At 36.8% G+C, this 17,691-nt stretch overlaps 1 protein-coding gene across 3 annotated transcripts in view; it reads left to right on the top strand.

The window, feature by feature from the left end:
* The window catches only part of SNX13 (sorting nexin 13), a 132,449-nt gene that overhangs the window by 63,820 nt on the left and 50,938 nt on the right, over positions 1–17,691 (top strand). For all 3 annotated transcript variants that reach the window (XM_056118048.1, XM_056118047.1, XM_056118049.1), the window contains exons 6-11: positions 5,768–5,889; positions 5,980–6,081; positions 7,076–7,164; positions 12,296–12,379; positions 13,482–13,620; positions 14,454–14,542. In XM_056118048.1, the coding sequence (XP_055974023.1) occupies positions 5,768–5,889; positions 5,980–6,081; positions 7,076–7,164; positions 12,296–12,379; positions 13,482–13,620; positions 14,454–14,542 (625 nt within the window). The remainder of the gene's footprint in view (positions 1–5,767; positions 5,890–5,979; positions 6,082–7,075; positions 7,165–12,295; positions 12,380–13,481; positions 13,621–14,453; positions 14,543–17,691) is intronic.

The raw sequence follows: 17,691 nt of genomic DNA, 5'->3' as shown, positions 1-17,691 counted from the left end.
CTTCCCATTGATCACTTTGTGCATAGAGAGATGTCATGCGGCCGCGTGGTTTTGAGAAAAAGTCCTAGTTCCCGCATACTCGAGCTGTGCTTGTAGAGGCTTCTGGTCACCGGGGTTCCATCTGGGGGAGGCGGGATGCGGTACCTACCCCATTTGGGACTTGCCGGTGATCTCGGCTCTTTTTGGAACCTGTTTTTTTTTTTTTTCCCCTCCGGGATCTATGGTTCCCGCCCTCCATGTGGTCCTTCTCTTAGGCTGTATGTTGTAAAGATCATACCTAACTTTTGGCCGTTTACTTTCTTAGTAAACTTTGCCCCAAGTTTTTGAGGTCTGGTCAAAGGCACAGCAGCAATTTGGGGGTATCTGAAAGCCTGTTGGTACCATCAGGCTGCTGATGCACTCGCCTCACAGGTACAGATTGACCTGCTGGCGGCACCATACCCACACAGGTTATTTTTTAAAAAATCTCTTCTTGTAGCTCCATAATTCTGCAACTAAAATGTTGAGTGTTCTTTGTATGTGTTCTTAGTTACAATGCTCATTATATTTTATATCCAAGTGAATTATAAATGTCTATATTTTATACATTTTTTAAAAGTCTAAAATTTTTCGGGGCAAGTTATGTTCAGAGACAGATTGTCTTTGCCGATATTTAACACAAATTCACTGAAAATTTTATATTATTTATAATAAACCAATAGTGAAACATTCAATAAAGATACAAAGAATAAAGAAATAACATGTTTTAAAGTGAATATGGATTACTTTCACTGTTGTTCCTCAGCAGAAGAGATAAAAGTCCAAATTTAGTTGAAACTTAACCTGTTTGTGAATTGGTTCTTGAGTCAGTTAAGAGACAGTGGCCTGTTCTCAGCACAAAGTGAAAGACCTTGATTGACTGGTGAATGATGTTAGCCAACTGATGCACGTGTGTTGACAGGCAGGCAAGACAATTGTCTTTCCAGGGCAACCACATGATTCTCACAGTGCTTGTAAAGATAGTGTCTCTAGGAAATACTGCCACCTGGTCTTCAGAAAGCTACCAGTTGCCTTACCTGTACTGAATACTTTGCATAAGTATTCACAAACATCTTAGATGATAATACCATGTTTGTTACTAGGGTATTTATTGATGTAATGTTCCTCTGTCTGTTCATTGTTCGTGCTGTTGTGCATATACTTTTTCCTGACATTATCCTTAATATTTTTGTATCAATAAATTCTTTATAACTAACTTAAAAAGTTTCATATAAGCATGTTATTCAAAACACATTCAAAACATTTATTTATTTTTCTTGCTTTTTTTTTTTTTGGGCACATCCGGCAGTGCTCACTCCTGGTTTATGCACTCAGGGACTACTCCTGGCCATGCTCAGGGGACCATAGCTGGGGATCGAACCAGGATCGGGCCGCCTGCAAGGCAAATGCCCTGCCTGCTGTGCTTTCACTCCAGCCCCATATTCAAAACATTTAAAGCAAGATTTTAAAACATGGATTTGCAGTCTTGAAATCAGCTCATGATAGAGGGTTAGTTTTCATAGTGGGATTACTAATTTGACTTTATTTACTTTGGCATTTAAGTATTTTTCTGGTCTATTTTGCTAGTAGGAGACCTTAAAATAGGATAATAATAAAGTTTATTTAAAATTTTTATTTATACTTTTTGGTGGTCAGAATGACTGCTTGACTTGAAACATAAAAGATCTGACTACAATTTACTCAGTGACTAAAAGTCTTTTTTTTTTTTAAATTTTTTTTTATTAGTGAAACACCATGAGGTACAGTTGTAGATTTACAATTTTTTGTGCTTGGGTTTGATTATACAATGATCAGATACCCATCCCTCCACCAGTGCCCATTTTCCACCACCATGGATAATATCCCCCCCACCCCCATCCCCCCATCCCCCCCTGCCTCTGTGGCAGGGCAATCCCCTGTGTTCTCTCTCTCCTTTTGGGTGTTGTGGTCTGCAAAAGAGGCATTGAGTGGCAAACATGTTCAGTCCATAGTCCACTTTTGACATGCATCTCCCCTCCTGGGAGGGTCCTCCAAACACCCTTTATTTGGTGAGTGACTAAAAGTCTTAAGGGGTGAGAGGATGGTGGGAAAGGGACATGAGACAATGGTGGAGGGAAGTGTATACTCTGGGAGAGCATATAATCTTGGGCCATTGTTAAAGTTTTATAAATTATGGTGCTTCAAATAAAATTATGAAACTGATTTTAATCTTAATAAAAAGGTCTTTGAATTTGAAGTTTTTCCTATTTTATTTTCTAATGCACTTTGGTTCTTTATCAAATGCTGAAAACAACAAATTTGAAAGTCTGCTAACATACTTTTGTAAGTTATTAAGTGCTCATGCCATGATTGGTTGTGAATGTGGAGTTTTTATACTCCTAGTTCATTATACAACCATAAAACCATGATCTCGAGTAAAAGGAACAGTAGATTTGTGCCCATGAAGAATGAGACTTAATATTTGTTCTAATTCAGCTCCTATGTAAGAATTGTTCATGTATTTTTGGGAATAAAGGTGTAAAGTAATAGTAAATTTACTGTAAGTATACCCTTTTATTTTATGTTTAACCTGTATAAATAAGTATGTTGAGTCATTTTTAAAAGGGGTGGCCAAAAAGATAATAGTAGTTAAGATACTTTTCTTTTTTTTTTCTTTTTGGGTCACACCCGGCAATGCACAGTGGTTACTCCTGGCTCTGCACTCAGGAGTTACTCCTGGCGGTGCTCGGGACTATATGGCATGCCGGGAATCGAACCTGAGTTGCCCGCATGCAAGGCAAACGCCCTGCTGCTGATGCACTTGCCTCACAGGTACAGATTGACCTGCTGGTGGCACCATACCCCCCTCTTAGAAGATTTTTAATTATCAGTGGTTTTATATAAAGATTTAGAAAAGATACTTACATAAATTATAACTTTAAAGAGATGTTAGAGAGTTCTGAGTTAAATTTATTTCAGATTTTATGTTGCCAACTTTAGTACCTGATTATATTAGTATTTCTTGAGGGGAAATCATACGGCCCTCTGATGGCCCCAAGATATGCCAAGCAGGCCACAGGTGAAACTTGCACAAATGCATTAGCCAAGGCATATAACTGGGGGAGCAGTCCTTAGAAGGGAGGGGCTACAGGAAGGAAATAGAGTTGGAATGGGACCAATTTCAGAAGAAGGCTGAGAAACGAATGTGTATGTATGATCTTATATTCTAAATGTTAACTCTCAGATCGTGAGCTCAGGTAACCTTTCTAGTGTTCATTTGATTCTATTTTTCGTTAACCTGTGGTTTATTATTTCTCACAATGTATAAAACAAAGCCATATTTATGTATTAAGAGAAAATTAGTAGGGGCCAGAAGGATAGTTCAGCAGGTAAGGCACTTGCGTTGCATGCAGCCTATGCAGGTTTGATCTCTGGGTACTGTAAGTGATCCCCTGAGCACAGCTAGGAGTTATCTTGAGTACAGAGCCAAGGCTAAGCCCCGAGCACCTTTCCAAAATGATGAAATTAGTATTACTGGTAGAAGCATGTATTTTTGTTGTTATTGTTGCCGGGGATCCAGTCCAGTATAAGGCTTCGTTCATGCAGTGTATGCCCTTTACCACTAAACTCTATTTCTGTCCTTAACAACATGTTTTAATTTTATATTTTTAACATGTTTTAATTTTAAAATAACCATCTGTTATATTCCTCAATGTCATTACCACTCTGGAATTTTTTAAATCAAAAGTAATAGCAATTACTAATTTCCTATTATGTGAGAATGATTAATGAAATATGGTGTCCTTTTTCTTTTTTTTCATTTTTAATTGCCCAGCTTCTTTTTGAATAGACTCTCTGCCTTTTATATACTTGACATATTTCCAAAACAGTGAATTAATTTTAGCACTACATTAAGGAAAATAACATTGAAAATTAATTAATCCAAGGAAAATATGAATTGTTTTAAGGCTTATCTGTTGTATTATCACTCTTTTGGGTTATGACTTAACTAACAATGTTTTGTGGATACTGCTGTTTTATTTAATAAAATAAATTTCAAAAAAATTTTAGTTGAATCACTGTGAGATACACAGTGACAAAGCTGTTCATGATTGAGTTTGTCATACAATATTCCAACACCCATTCCTGTACCAGAGCACATTTCATGCCACCAGTGTCCCCAGTTCCACCCTCTCCCTGCCTGCTTTCTCTGAAGCCTGCAACAACTATAACAACTATGATAGACACTTTCTCTATCTCTCACACACTTTTCTCTCTGTCTTTCTCTGTCTCTCTGTCTCTCTCTGTATGTCTTTCTGTCTCTCTTTCTTTCTTTTTCTGTCATGCATATCACTTTACCTGTGGTCATCCTGCAGTTCTTCAGTTCTTGTCCAGATTCATCACTCTCAACTGTCCTTGTTATGGTGGACCCTTCTCTGTTCTATCTGCACTCTCCCCATGCCCCTTCTAACTGCACTCCCCTCCCGCCCCTCACTTCACTCTCCCCCCCCCCCCCACCCCAAGCTTCCTACCATGGGCCAGTCCTCCTAGCCCTTGCTTCTATTTTTTTCTTTGAGTATTATTTCATACTATTTTTTTATATCCTGCAAAAAAAATGAGTGAGATCATTCTATGTTTTTCTGTCTCCTGACTCATTTCACTCAGCATGATACTCTCTGTGACCATCCATGTATAGCGAATTTCATGATTTCATTTTTCCTAGTGGTTGCTGAATATTCCGTTGTGCAGATGTACTGTAGATTTTATTTTTTTCCGTCTTTTTTCTCCCCTGGGCTGAGTGTGGTATTTCATATTCTTCAAGTCATTTCCATGTAATTATAGTTATTTTCAATTGTCAGTTTTGGTGGGTTTGTTTTTTTTTTTTGTTACACCAGGCAATGCACAGGGGTTACTCTTGTTTCTGCACTCAGGAATTACTCCTGGCAGTGCTCAGGGGACCATAAGGGATGCTGGGAGTTGAGCCTCAGTTGGCCTCGTGCAAGGCAAACACCCTACCCACTGTGCTATCACTCTAGCCCCTCAATTGTCAGTTTTTAAAGGAACCACCACAAGCAGAGCAGAGGGGCACAGACAGGTAGTACTAATTGAGCCCCAATGATGCTTGGGAGCCACAAGAGCTATACCTGATGGTACTAGTGAAGGCATAGTGGAGGATTGAACTTTGGGCCTTTCACACACTAGGCATCAACTCTATTGCTTGAGCTCTCTTGGACTTCAGCTGTAAAGTTTTTGGCTGCTAGTATATGCTAATAGATCAGGCTTGTGCCAATGATATTTAAGTTAGACTTGAGCTGTGTAACACACACAGACACACACACACACACACACACACACACACACACACACACAAAGAATGCGGAAAATTCAGGTACAGTCCCAATGGAACCAATTTGTGTTCTTCTAAAGTCAAGCAAAACCTTTCTGAGTCCCTATAAAATTCTTATATCTGGGATGAGATATTGTATGGTATTATGATACATCTGTTCTACTCATTTTATATTACCACATTTGAATTATGGACTTATAAAATATCTCAAATTGCATTGTTCAATGACTAAGGTAGATTTTATGTACCTTGAGTCTTTTGAAAGGTAGTTTTCAAATGAAATCATATTCAAATTAAATGATTTTAAATTTAAAATCATTTAATAAACAAAAATCTCAGTATAAATTCATTCACTCTTTGATAATTCTGTCTTTTGCTTAAAAACTTATTTATATCGTTCTTTTATGTTATATATTTCTTAAGGTCAAAGGAAATAGATTGGCAGCCTTACTTTACTACACGCATTGTAGATGATTTTGGCACACACCTTCGAGTATTCAGAAAGACCCAACAGAAGATAACAGAGAAAGATAATCAAGTAAAAGGTAACATTTTTATTCTGTTAGAAAATTAGAGTTTGAGAAAATCTATTTTTATTGTTCCTTCTATCTTGAATTGACCCTTTTTTTGTCCAGGTACAGCAGAGGACCTTGTAGCTACCTTCTTTGAAGTTGAAGTTGAAATGGAGAAGGACGTTTGCCGTGATCTAGTGTGCACTTCTTCCAAAGATGAAGAAGGTTTTCTTTTCATTAATTTTTTGAGAAAAGGAACTGTTCAAATTGATTAAAGACAAGATAGTATAACCAATGAATGAAATCTAAGGATAGAACTGTTTGTACAGATCAGACAACATAGTAAAGATACTATTCATTTTATTCTAAATATGCAAAAATAGTTTTCAGTTGTTAAAGGGCATCATTTTCTCAGAATGATTATAATGATGTCAAGTAAAATTTATGTACTTAAGCAGACTTCTGGTCTTTGTGGGAGTTTAGGTCAGATTTGTTTGATCTAAGAATCTTCTTTTCCTAGTACTGTTGAGAGTCTTCTTAGCATGTGTTTTGATTAATAGGCCATCTCTATTATTACGTCCGCAGAAAGTATATGCTCAGAAATTAAAGGAGAAAAGCATTTCTCACTGTGGAAATTGACTTGTTACATTCTTTAAAATGTATTTTGCATTTTAGTTTGCCTTTTTCTCTTAGTTTTCCTGATTTCTTGTACATTGTACAGTTCAATTTTAATTGCTAGTTCACTGACACTGATAACTAAATGTAAGAAATATATATAATATATAGTACTTTTATATAAATTAAACCTTCTTAAATCAGTCAAACAAATGAGCATAATTCTTTTTCTATTGTTATTAGCTTCAGATAGTTGAAATTCTTTCTTGAAATAATTACTTTGTTAAGGTTTTTAATGTGAAAATAACTTTCAGACATGCAAAGATAATGTGTGCAGAATACATAAGTATAGTCGAAAATTAGGAGGAAAAATGCTTCTGTAATTAAAGCTTCTCAAATGATTCAGAAAGTATCAAAAACCTGAGCAGAATTTTAAAGTATTTTTGAATTATTACTGTTGCGAGGGTAAAGAAGGCAGATGATTTAATTACTAGAATTGTGAGGAAACTGCTTAAGTTTACCAAATGAGGAAATTGCTTTAAGTTTATATATCAAGAAAAGGTAGAGAGTCTGTTATATCTACATTTTTTCCCCCCATTTCTAGGTTTTCTAAGAGATTTGTGTGAGGTCTTATTATATTTATTGCTACCTCCTGGAGATTTCCAGAACAAGATCATGCGATACTTTGTCAGGGTAAGCTTGAACTTATTTCAACTAGATGGTTATACAGAAATTTAGAATGGTGATTGTTAAAAGTTTTAGCTGGTTGTTACTCTTAAAATCAAGAATCCCAAGGAATTTTTTTAAATTTGGGTTTTAGCATTACTGTTTCTCATATTACAAATTAAATAGAAATTTTGATATGCAGGAATACATAATCATACATTCCATTAGCTGATGATGATACTATTTCTTTATCATTTAGAAAATGAGAGTGGAAAGGCAGTGTATTACTATGAATACAATTTTGACAGAAGAGGCACTCTAAACGTGTCTTAGATAACATCTCCCTTAAGATTCTTGGATCAGTGACATGAGGACTCTCTGACATAGAATTATGTAGTTGGATTTTAAGAGTTAAAAATCCTTGTAGTATTTATGTAAAGGAATATGTTATAGGTGTTGGCTACTGATCATGATTAAGAAATACTAGCTACACAGGGAGAGCTTGGTATTTAGTGAGGGATGTGATATGTAGCTTGTATTTTTAAAACATGAAAAATTGTATTCCTAAAACTTGATCTTGTAAACCAGTGTAACTTTACTGAGAAATAAAGTATTAAATGACAAATAGACCTTATCTTGGTTGAATGAATTTTCTAGTTTGTTTTATAAGCTTATAATCTCTGGTATGCCATTCTTCAAATCTGACTAGTCTCTTAGGTGTGCTTTTAGGTATTTTGTTATTTAGGTAATACCATTACCAGTATTATACCAATACCCCAATAATCCCTACCATTGGTATATTGGTATAACACAGGAAGTACAATTTTTTTTTCTTCTTTGGGGTCACACCTGGTGATGCTCATGGGTTACTTCTAGCTCTGTATTCAGGAATCACTCCTGGCAGTGCGCAGGGAACCATACGGGATGCAGGGAATTGAACCAGAGTTGGCTATGTGCAAGGCAAAGGCCCTTCCTGCTGAATTATCTCTCCAGCCCCTAAATTTTTGGTTTTGACATAAAAGTTTGATGGAATAACTACATATTGTTAAGTCCCAATTATTTGGTCCAGTTGGGGCATGCCTATCACTAGATTCACGGTGACTGTTGAAAGAAAATATTTCTAATTAGGTAGAGCTAGAGTGGAGCAGTGGTACATTGGTAGGGCATTTGCCTTGCATGTGACTGACCCAGGTTCAATCCCTGGCATTTCATATGGTCCCCCCCCCCCACCCCCGAGCATAACCAGGAGTAATTCCTGTATACATAGTCAGAAGTAATCCCTGAGCATCTCTGGGTGTCATCCAAAATTAAAAAATCAGTATCTTTATCAACCTAATACTTCAGACAGACACTATTAGACAGTATTTCAGCAGAGTTTCACATGACTGAGCATCTTTTCCTTTTTGAAACTCTCTTTTGGGGGTTTCATGCCCTTGATACTTTCTGATTTTTTGTGTCCTTTGATTCCTGTTTAGTCACCTTCTTTTGTTTGACCTTCTTTTGTTTGTTTGTTTTTTATTTCACACTTGACTGTGCTCAGGGCTTGCTCCTGGCTCTGCAATCAGGAATTACTCCTGGTGGATTCAGGGGATCATATGAAATGTGGGGGGTAGAACCCAAGTGTCTCATGCAAGGCAAGCGCCCTCCTGCTTTGCTCTCTTCAGCTCCCTTTTTAGTCAGCTTTATGTACTTTAATGTATCCTCTTGATTTTTAAATTATATTTATGGTTTTTTTGTTTGTTTGTTTTTCTGTTTAGTTTTTTCCTTTGGTGTTTGGGCCATTACCACTGGTGTTTAGGATCATTTCTGCCTCTGTGCTTAGAAATCACTCCAGGTATAGCTCAAGGGACAGCATGGGGTTCTGAGGATTGAACCTGGAAGAGCTGTATGCAAGACAAGCACCTTACCTGCAGTAGTGTATCTCCCACTACCCAGTATTTTTAACTGGGTCTGTTTGTATTTATCATTATGTACTTTTAGCATACCCAGTCCTTTTCCTGATAATTTATTCTCAAGACTTTAAACACCATTTATATTTTGATGACTTCCAAAGATACATCATTGTCCAAACTTCATTTCTCAGTTTTGCTACTCTGACCAACTTCTCCCTGAACTAATTTTAAAACTTTAAATGTCCAAAATGGAAATCTTGCCTCTTGCTTTTATGTCTTGTTTTTACTTTTCTCTCTGATAATGGTATGACTATGCAAAAAAATTTTCAAATCTTGAGTTTTTTCAAAGGTTTACAAGAACATGCATGTGAATTTGATTTTCTTGTGTTATTTAGTCATTATAATCCAGGCGCAATGACTATTTTTATCCAAAAGTACCATTTTATATCATTATACAACTATTTCATATTCTTTTAGTACCCTGTTCAGAAGATCTCCTTTTCTTTCCTGGCTAACTGTACTCTTCTCTCTTATTTTACATCCTCAGAGATGCCTTCTTTGACAGTACAATCTAGAAAAACAAACCCTCACAATTCCCTTTACCCAGTTATTTTTTTTCGTAGCACTTACTACATAGATATAGTGCATATATATATATATATATACACACGTGCATATATGTATATATATGCACTTGCTATATATATTATTAAATATAATTTTTAAGTTATTTTTTTTTCTTTTGGGGCCACACCGGGCAGTGATCAGGGCTTACTTCTGTTGCTTGGAAGATCATTTGGGCTGCCAGGGTTTGAACCCGAGTCAGCTGTGTGCTAGGCAAATTCCTTACCCACTGTATTATTGCCTCTGTCACTGTCACTGTCCTCCTGTTGTTCATCCATTTGCCCGAGTGGGCCCAGTTACATTGTGAGACTTGTTACTGTGTTTGGCATATCAAATACGTCATGGGTAGCTTGCCAGGCTTTCCCATGTTGGCGAGATACTCCCGGTAGCTTGCCGAGCTCTCCAGGAGGGGCAGAGGAATAGTACTCAGGTTGGCTGTATCAGTTGTATGCGGCCGACATTTGGTCCCTGATCTTGACTGCAAGCACCATGCAGCGTTGAGTGGGAGTAGACCCTAAACATGTTCTAGTGGAGCCCCCAACCCCAAACACAAATAAAAAAGTAAGGGTGTGAAGAGAAAATTTGTCTTGCTGTTGAATGTTATTATGCTCTTTGTGTGTGCATGTTTCTGCTAACCTAGATTGCAGTCCAGTGCTTGGGCCAGGCCAGAGGAGCTGGTACTAGGGATCCTGTGTTGCTCAACGCCAAGCAGTGCTCAGGAAACCACATTATGCTAGCGATGGAGCCTGTCCAGTACAGATGGCTGGCTCCATTTCCTCACTCTGAATTGCTCTTTTTGAGCAATGTTTATTTTTGGTTGGATCTGATTGAGTCCAATGTAATTATAGAGCCCTATGTTTAGCAAATTAGTTTTTTTCTTGTAGCACTGACTGTAGCACTGTCCTCCCATTGTTCAATTGATTTGCTCGAGCAGGCAACAGTAACATCTCCACTGTGAGACTTGTTGTTACTCTTTGGCATATCTAATACACCATGGAGAGCTTTCCAGGTTCTGCCATGCATGCGGGATACTCTTGGTAGCTTGCCAGGCTCTTCAAGAGGGATGGAGGAATCGAACCCGGGTCAGCTGCTTGGAAGGCAAATGCCCTACCCACTGTGCTATAGCTCCAGTCCTTTTTTTTTTTTGTAACATGATCATTTATCAGTTTTCGTTTGATGGCAAAACCAGCAAAAGATATTTTACTTTATATGAATCCTTTGTGTGAATTACGGCAGATCACAGTATTTCACTAAGATAATTTCTGTTCAGTTGCCTCTGCTTTCTTTCCATTACTTTGTTTTATTTATTGAAAATTCCTGGTTTCATTTAGAGCTTCATGCATGAAAGCTGATACTTATTTTAATAGAGCCTCTTTTAAAATGGCTAATTATTTTGGAATATTTAGATCTCACAAGAACCTGTTTAGAAATTATTGAATTACAGCCAATTGTAATGAAACCATTTTATGAAGGAAACTAGGAAAACAAAGTTATTTTCAGAGAAACACTGATCTTCCCTTCCCATTGTTTTGGTGATAAGGAATTGTGTGTATCTGCCAGTGTGCACATACATGCGCACACATACACACACGCACTCAGAAATGGTGCTGTTTCTTCCCAGGGCTGTCTACTTCTCTTCCAGTGCTACATGGATCTGTCCACACACACACGCACACACACACACACACACACACACACACACACACACACACACTCACCCACACTACTTTCCGTTTCATCCCAGGGCTGTCTACTTCCTTTACAGTGTTACGTGGATCTGCTGTGCATCTGAAATCACTTGGTTCGGGGGGAGTCCCAGAGAACAGCATCTGGTCTCCGGGGGTGAATTTAAAGTCTCATGCTGGCAAGTGTTTTTGTGCCACTGAGCCACCCACAAGCCCCACACCCTGAAATAAGTTTTTAAGAAATCTTCCCCATGCATTTTTGTTATGGTTGTTTTAGAAACGTTGAAAATACATTTATGTGTGACATAAAATACATTTATGTATGTTAAAATGTACAAGGTGCATTTTAGAATATGAGCACATAGGGTCAGAGCCATAATTTGAAGAAGGAATTATATAAATACAATTTTATATAAAAATAAACATTTTTAAGAAGTTAGCGACTAAATATAACATTGAAAGAATAACCTATTCCTTCTCATTTTAGACTATAAAATATCTCAAAAGTCATTTCAAAATGCCCTTGGAACCTTTTGGAAATATTAATTCAACGTAGGGTATTATTAAAGATCTATATAGTTTATGAAAGTAGAAAGGGTGAATTTTTATGAACTTATACCAAAAAGGCCAGATAACCAGTATCATAAAAAATAAAAAAAAAAAAACCTGAAAAAAAATGGGCCTTAAATGGAGAATTCCTTCTGTTAATCATTGAAGGAAGAGCAGACATTTAGTAGGTGGGAGCATGAGCAATTGTAGGGAATGGGAAGGTGTTTGTCAAACCTTTTTCCAGCTCTGGCCTTGTCCTTATGGCCAAAGAAAACTTTGTTTCCTTCCTCTGTGGCCTGAAGAATGGCCTCCAACAAGGGCATAGTTCTTAACCCTGTTCTATCTTTCTGACTCGTGTATTAAATTCTGATTAGAGAAATTGAGAATTTGTTTTTAACTTTTGTTTAGGAAATTCTTGCACGAGGAATTCTTCTCCCTTTAATAAATCAACTCAGTGATCCTGATTATATTAATCAGTATATCATATGGATGGTGAGTACTTTCTAAAATTTTAATTCTTTGTTCAAAATGCCTTTATTCAGTTGTAAAACACAGTTTGGGGTTCAGAATGATAAAGCAGTATTTGTGTGGGGAGGGACATCCCAAGCTATGTATAGAGGTCCGGGCCTTTTTCCTGGTGTTTAATGCTTGAAACCCTCTATAGCTGTCTTCCAAACTTGTGTTTCAATTTTGTGCTTCCACTAACAACTTTTTGAGAACATTGTGATCATCGTTTTTATGTTATGTTATTGTGGTAGGTTTGGGTTTACTTGATAACTGATGTACTTATTTACCTGTCCCATTTGTGCACTTACAGTCATTGGGCTCCAAATACTTTACAGTATTTGGGCTCCATATTAAGAATGAACAAATCTGGGGCCAGAGAAATAGTTGAGAAATAGTTTAGGTAAGGTCCTTGCCTTGCTGAGCACTGTCACAGTGGCCTGGGTAATCACCAGCAAAGCAGGGTCCTACTAGTTCTATTTCCCAGGAATCATGGAAGAGGTCCTGAGTCCCCTGAGGGCCTGTTGGCAGCCCTTTACCCACCCCACACCCTTCTGTCCCAAATAAAGGAAAACTACAGCTTGGTTAAATCCAGCTTAAGTTACTGTTTTATTTCTATTTTTTACAGCAAGTAGAGAAAAAAACAAAATAGTAGAGGTATTCATGTTGCCAGTAATTCTGTTTATTTGTATCAGACTGCCACTCCTCTGTGAAACACTCTTCAGTAATAGTTTGTTCCATTTATAGTGAAAACTAAAACTTTTCTTATATTCTGCTAAGTTTATCTTCCATCACCATTGTCTCTGTTCGTCTTCTTCCTTTCTTTTGGATTAGTTTGACCCATAAAGGCTTCCAGGCTTCACCAGATATGTTTAACAAATTGTTTAGTGTGCAATCTAGCATACTGGCTTTTGTTTACAGTCTGTCTCACAAGAATGTAAGTACATTAAATAGAGAGATTTTCATTTTGTTTCATTTTATAAGCACTTGGGATCTAGGTGATTGTGACTGTCATGTGGTAGACACTCAGTATGTCATCCTTTTTATATGTGAGTCCCAGTCCCACATGTTTTATGATCTTTATTTTCAGATCCGAGATTCTAATTGCAACTATGAGGCCTTTATGAACATTATTAAATTGAGTGACAATATTGGAGAACTAGAAGCAGTCAGAGATAAGGCAGCAGAAGAATTACAGTATCTTCGATCTTTAGATACTGCTGATGATGGTAATTTATTAAAATATAAGAATTTTTTGTTTTACTGATTACTGTATCTTTAAAAAACTTAAATTTAAGTGTCGGGGCTGGAGCGATAGCACAGTGGGTAGGGTGTTTGCCTTGCATGCAGCCAACCTGGGTTCGATTCTCAGCATCCCATATCGTCCCCTGAGCACTGCCAGGAGTAATTCCTGAGTGAAGAGCCAGGAGTAACGTCAGGAATGACTGAAGGGGGAGGGGGAGAGAAGTATTTGTTAGTATAAATAAAATACAAATATATTGATAAAAAATATAAATAGTGTCATCTTACTATTTCCCCCTTATAACTGAAGTCATTTTCTTATGATAGCATGTGCTAAATTTAAACTATTAAATTTTCTGTACGTGGGACTTATGATTGTAGCTCTTTTCTCTAAATTCAACTAATATGGCTTAATTTTAATTAATTTTACTTAATTAAAATTAAGCTGGAGCGGGCTGGAGCGATAGCACAGCAGGTAGGGCGTTCGCCTTACAAGCGGCCAACATGGCCGACCCGAGTTTGATTCCTCCGCCCCTCTCGGAGAGCCCGGCAGGCTACCGAGAGTATTCGATATGCCAGACACAGTAACAACAAAGTCTCCAATGGAGACGTTACTGGGCCTGCTCGAGCAAATTTTACTTAAAGTTAGATTTATTAACAAATAATTGTTCTCTTCATTGGTTATTATTATAGTAGTTACACATTGGTTGTTGTATCAGTTATTATGTTAATATATTGGTTATTACAGTAAGCACATTTTTGGTCTATTTAAAAATAGATTTACAGCTTTGTAACTCAAAATCAATAATTTTGTTTTTAGATATCAACACTATCAAAAATCAAATAAATAGCTTATTATTTGTAAAGAAAGTATGTGACTCAAGAATTCAGCGGTTACAGTCTGGCAAAGTAAGTACTTTAAAATTGATGTTTAATTATAAATATTTTGTATTACTTAAAAAGTCTAACTGACAAAATGTAGGATATTAACCACTACCGCATAATACCAAAGAACTTTTAGAAAAAAACTTTATATGCAATATAGCATGGTGAACTTTTACCAAACTTAGGTAAGGAGAGCAAAGCATTGCCTGAAGATGCTGTAATATTTTACTTCTTCGTTTATTTAGTCAGCTATATATTATTTATTTATTTATTTAATTTTTGGGTAAGATGCGGTCTATTGTATTTATTAAGAAAATGTCTTTTTAGGGTCTGGAGCGATACTACAGCAGGTAGGGAGTTTGCCTTGTGTTTTGATCCCTGGCATCCCATATGGTCCCCTGTGTACCACCAGGAGTAATTCTTGCATGCAGAGCAAGAAGTAACCCCTGAGCATCGGAGAGTGTGACTCAGAACAGAAAAAAAATTATAAATTAGTGTGAGATACATAGTTACAAAGTTCATGATTGAATTTTGGTCATACAGTGTTCCAATATCCATCCCTTCACCAGTGCACATTTTCCACCTCTAATGATCCCAGTTTTTCTCCCTATCCTGACTCCCTCCCTCCCTCCCTCCCTCCTACCCACCTACCCTGGCAGGCTGCCTATATGGCAAACGTATTTCTTCTTTCTTTCTCTTTCTCTAATTTTTCTTTTAGACACTTTAGTTCGCAATACTATTATTGAAAGGGTATCATATATATCACTTTACCTCCTTTCAGCACTCAGTTTTAGTCCAGAGTGATCATTTCCACCTATCATTGTCAGAGTGGTCCCTTCTCTCTACTGACTGTACTTGCCCTCCCACTTTGTGGCAAGCTTCCAACCATGGACCCATCCTCCTGGTCCTTGTTTCTACTGTCTTTGGGTATTATTCACATACTATGTGGGTTTTTTTTTTTAAATATACCAAAAATTAGTGCAGTCATTTTCTGTTTGTCCTCTCCCTCTAACTCATTCCACTCAGCATGATACTCTCCATGTCCATCCATGTATAAGAAAATTTCATGACATTTTTCCTAACAGCTTTGTAATACTCCATTGTGTAGATGTAACATAGTTTCTTTATCCATTCATCTATTCTCAGGCATTTGGGTTATTTCCAGATTCTAGCTATTGTCAAAAGTATTGTAATGAACATAGGAATGCAAATGCCTTTTCTACATTGTTTTTTGGGCCACAAGGGTTAATTCCCAAGAGTAGTATTGGTGTGTAGTATGGAAGCTCAACTTCTGTTTTTTTGAGGAATGTCCATATTGTTTCTCAGAAAGGTTGGACCAATTGGCATTCCCACCAGGAGTGAATGAGAGTACCTTTCTCTCTGTATCCAAACCAGCACTGGTTGTTCTTTATGATATGTGCCAGTTTCTGTGACATGAGATGTTATCTCACTGTTATTTTGATTTTCATCTCCCGGATAATTAATGATTAGAGCACTATATCATGTGCCTTTTGGCCATCTTTATTTCTTTGAGGAAGTTTCTGTTCATTTCTTCTCCCCATTTTTTAATGGGGTTGAATTTTTTTTTTTTTACTTGTAAAGTTTAACCAGTGCCTTAAATATCTTGGATATTAACGCTTTATCAGATGAGTGTTTTATAAATAATTTCTTCAAATAATGTCCTTGTATCCTGGTCATCGTTTCCTTTGCAGTGTAGAAACTTCTTAGTTTATTCTAGTCCTGTTTATCTTTGCTTCCACTTGCTTGGTTCGTGGTGTTTCATCCTTGAAGATACCTTTACCTTCAATGTTATGGAGAAGTCTACCTTTGTTTTTCTCTGTGTTCCTTATGGATTCAGGTCAGATATCAAGGTTTTAATCCTTTTTTTTTTTTCATGTAGCTGACCATCCTAGCACTACTTATTGAAGAGACTTTCCATGTTCTACTTTTCTACTTCACATTTTTTGCTCCTTCATCAAAGATTAATTCATCATGTATTTAAGGGTCTGTGTCAGTATACTCAGCTTTATTTCGTTGGTCTGCAGGTGTATCTCTATTTCAATACCATGCTGTTTTAATTGCTACTGCTTTGTAGTACAGTTTGAAGTTGGGGAAGATGATGCCTCACTTCTTTCCCAAGGACTGCTTTAGCAGTTCAGGTGGGTGGGGGCTTATTGTTCCATGTGACTTTTAGAAGTATTTGATTGCACTGAATCTGAACAATATTTTGGGGGGAATTGCCATTTTGATGATACTGATTGTCCAAGTTCATGAGCATGGATGTGTTTCCATTTCCTTCTGCTCTATTTTATTTCTTAAAATAGTTTTTTTTAAATATTCTTTGTGTAGGTCCTTCACCTCTATAGTTAAGTTGATTCTAAGGTACCTGATATTCTGAGGCACAATTGTAAATGGGAATTTTTAAAAAATATCTCTTTCTTCTGTTTCATTAATCTGTATATAGGAAAGTCATGGACTTTTGCATATTAATTTTGTAGTCTGTGACTTTCCAAGTCTATTGTTCCTAGGAAACTTTTTTTGTAGCATCTTTAGGATTTTCTGAATATACTTTAATGCCACCTGCAGATCGTGAGTTGTGTTATGTTGATTGAATTGCATATGTTAAATCATCCTTGCATTCCTAGGATGAATCATACTTAGTCATAGTGTACAATCTTTTTGATGAATTGTTCGATTCCATTTGCTAGTATTTTGTTGAGGATATTTGTGTCTGTGTTTACCAAGGATATTGGCCTGTAATTCTCTTTTTTGCTGCTGTCTCTGTCTGTTTGTTGTATTAGAGTGATGTTTGCTTCATAGAAACTGTTTGGGAGTGTTTTTATTTCTTTGGTTTTCTAGAAGAGCCTGAGAGGGATTGGCAATAAAGGTTTGATAAAATTCACTAGTAAATACAGCTGGGCTTTGGCTTTTGATTTGGGAAGACTTTTAATTACCATTTAAATTTCCTTGAGAGTAATAGATTTGTTCAGGTATTTTGGATTATCTTGGTTCAGCCATGGAGGTTATAGGAATCAGGAATTTCATTTTTTTTTAAGTTTCTCTTATTTCTTGGCATAAAGATTCTCAAGTTAATCTCTGATGATCCTTTGAATTTCTATGATGTCTGATGTGATTTGTCCTCTCATTTCTAATTGGTTTATTAGGGTTCTCTC

The sequence above is a fragment of the Sorex fumeus genome, unplaced genomic scaffold (assembly GCF_029834395.1).
Source record: "Sorex fumeus unplaced genomic scaffold, SorFum_2.1 ptg000037l, whole genome shotgun sequence".
Taxonomy (NCBI): Eukaryota; Metazoa; Chordata; class Mammalia; order Eulipotyphla; family Soricidae; genus Sorex; species Sorex fumeus.
This window is presented reverse-complemented; position numbering and strand designations above follow the sequence as displayed.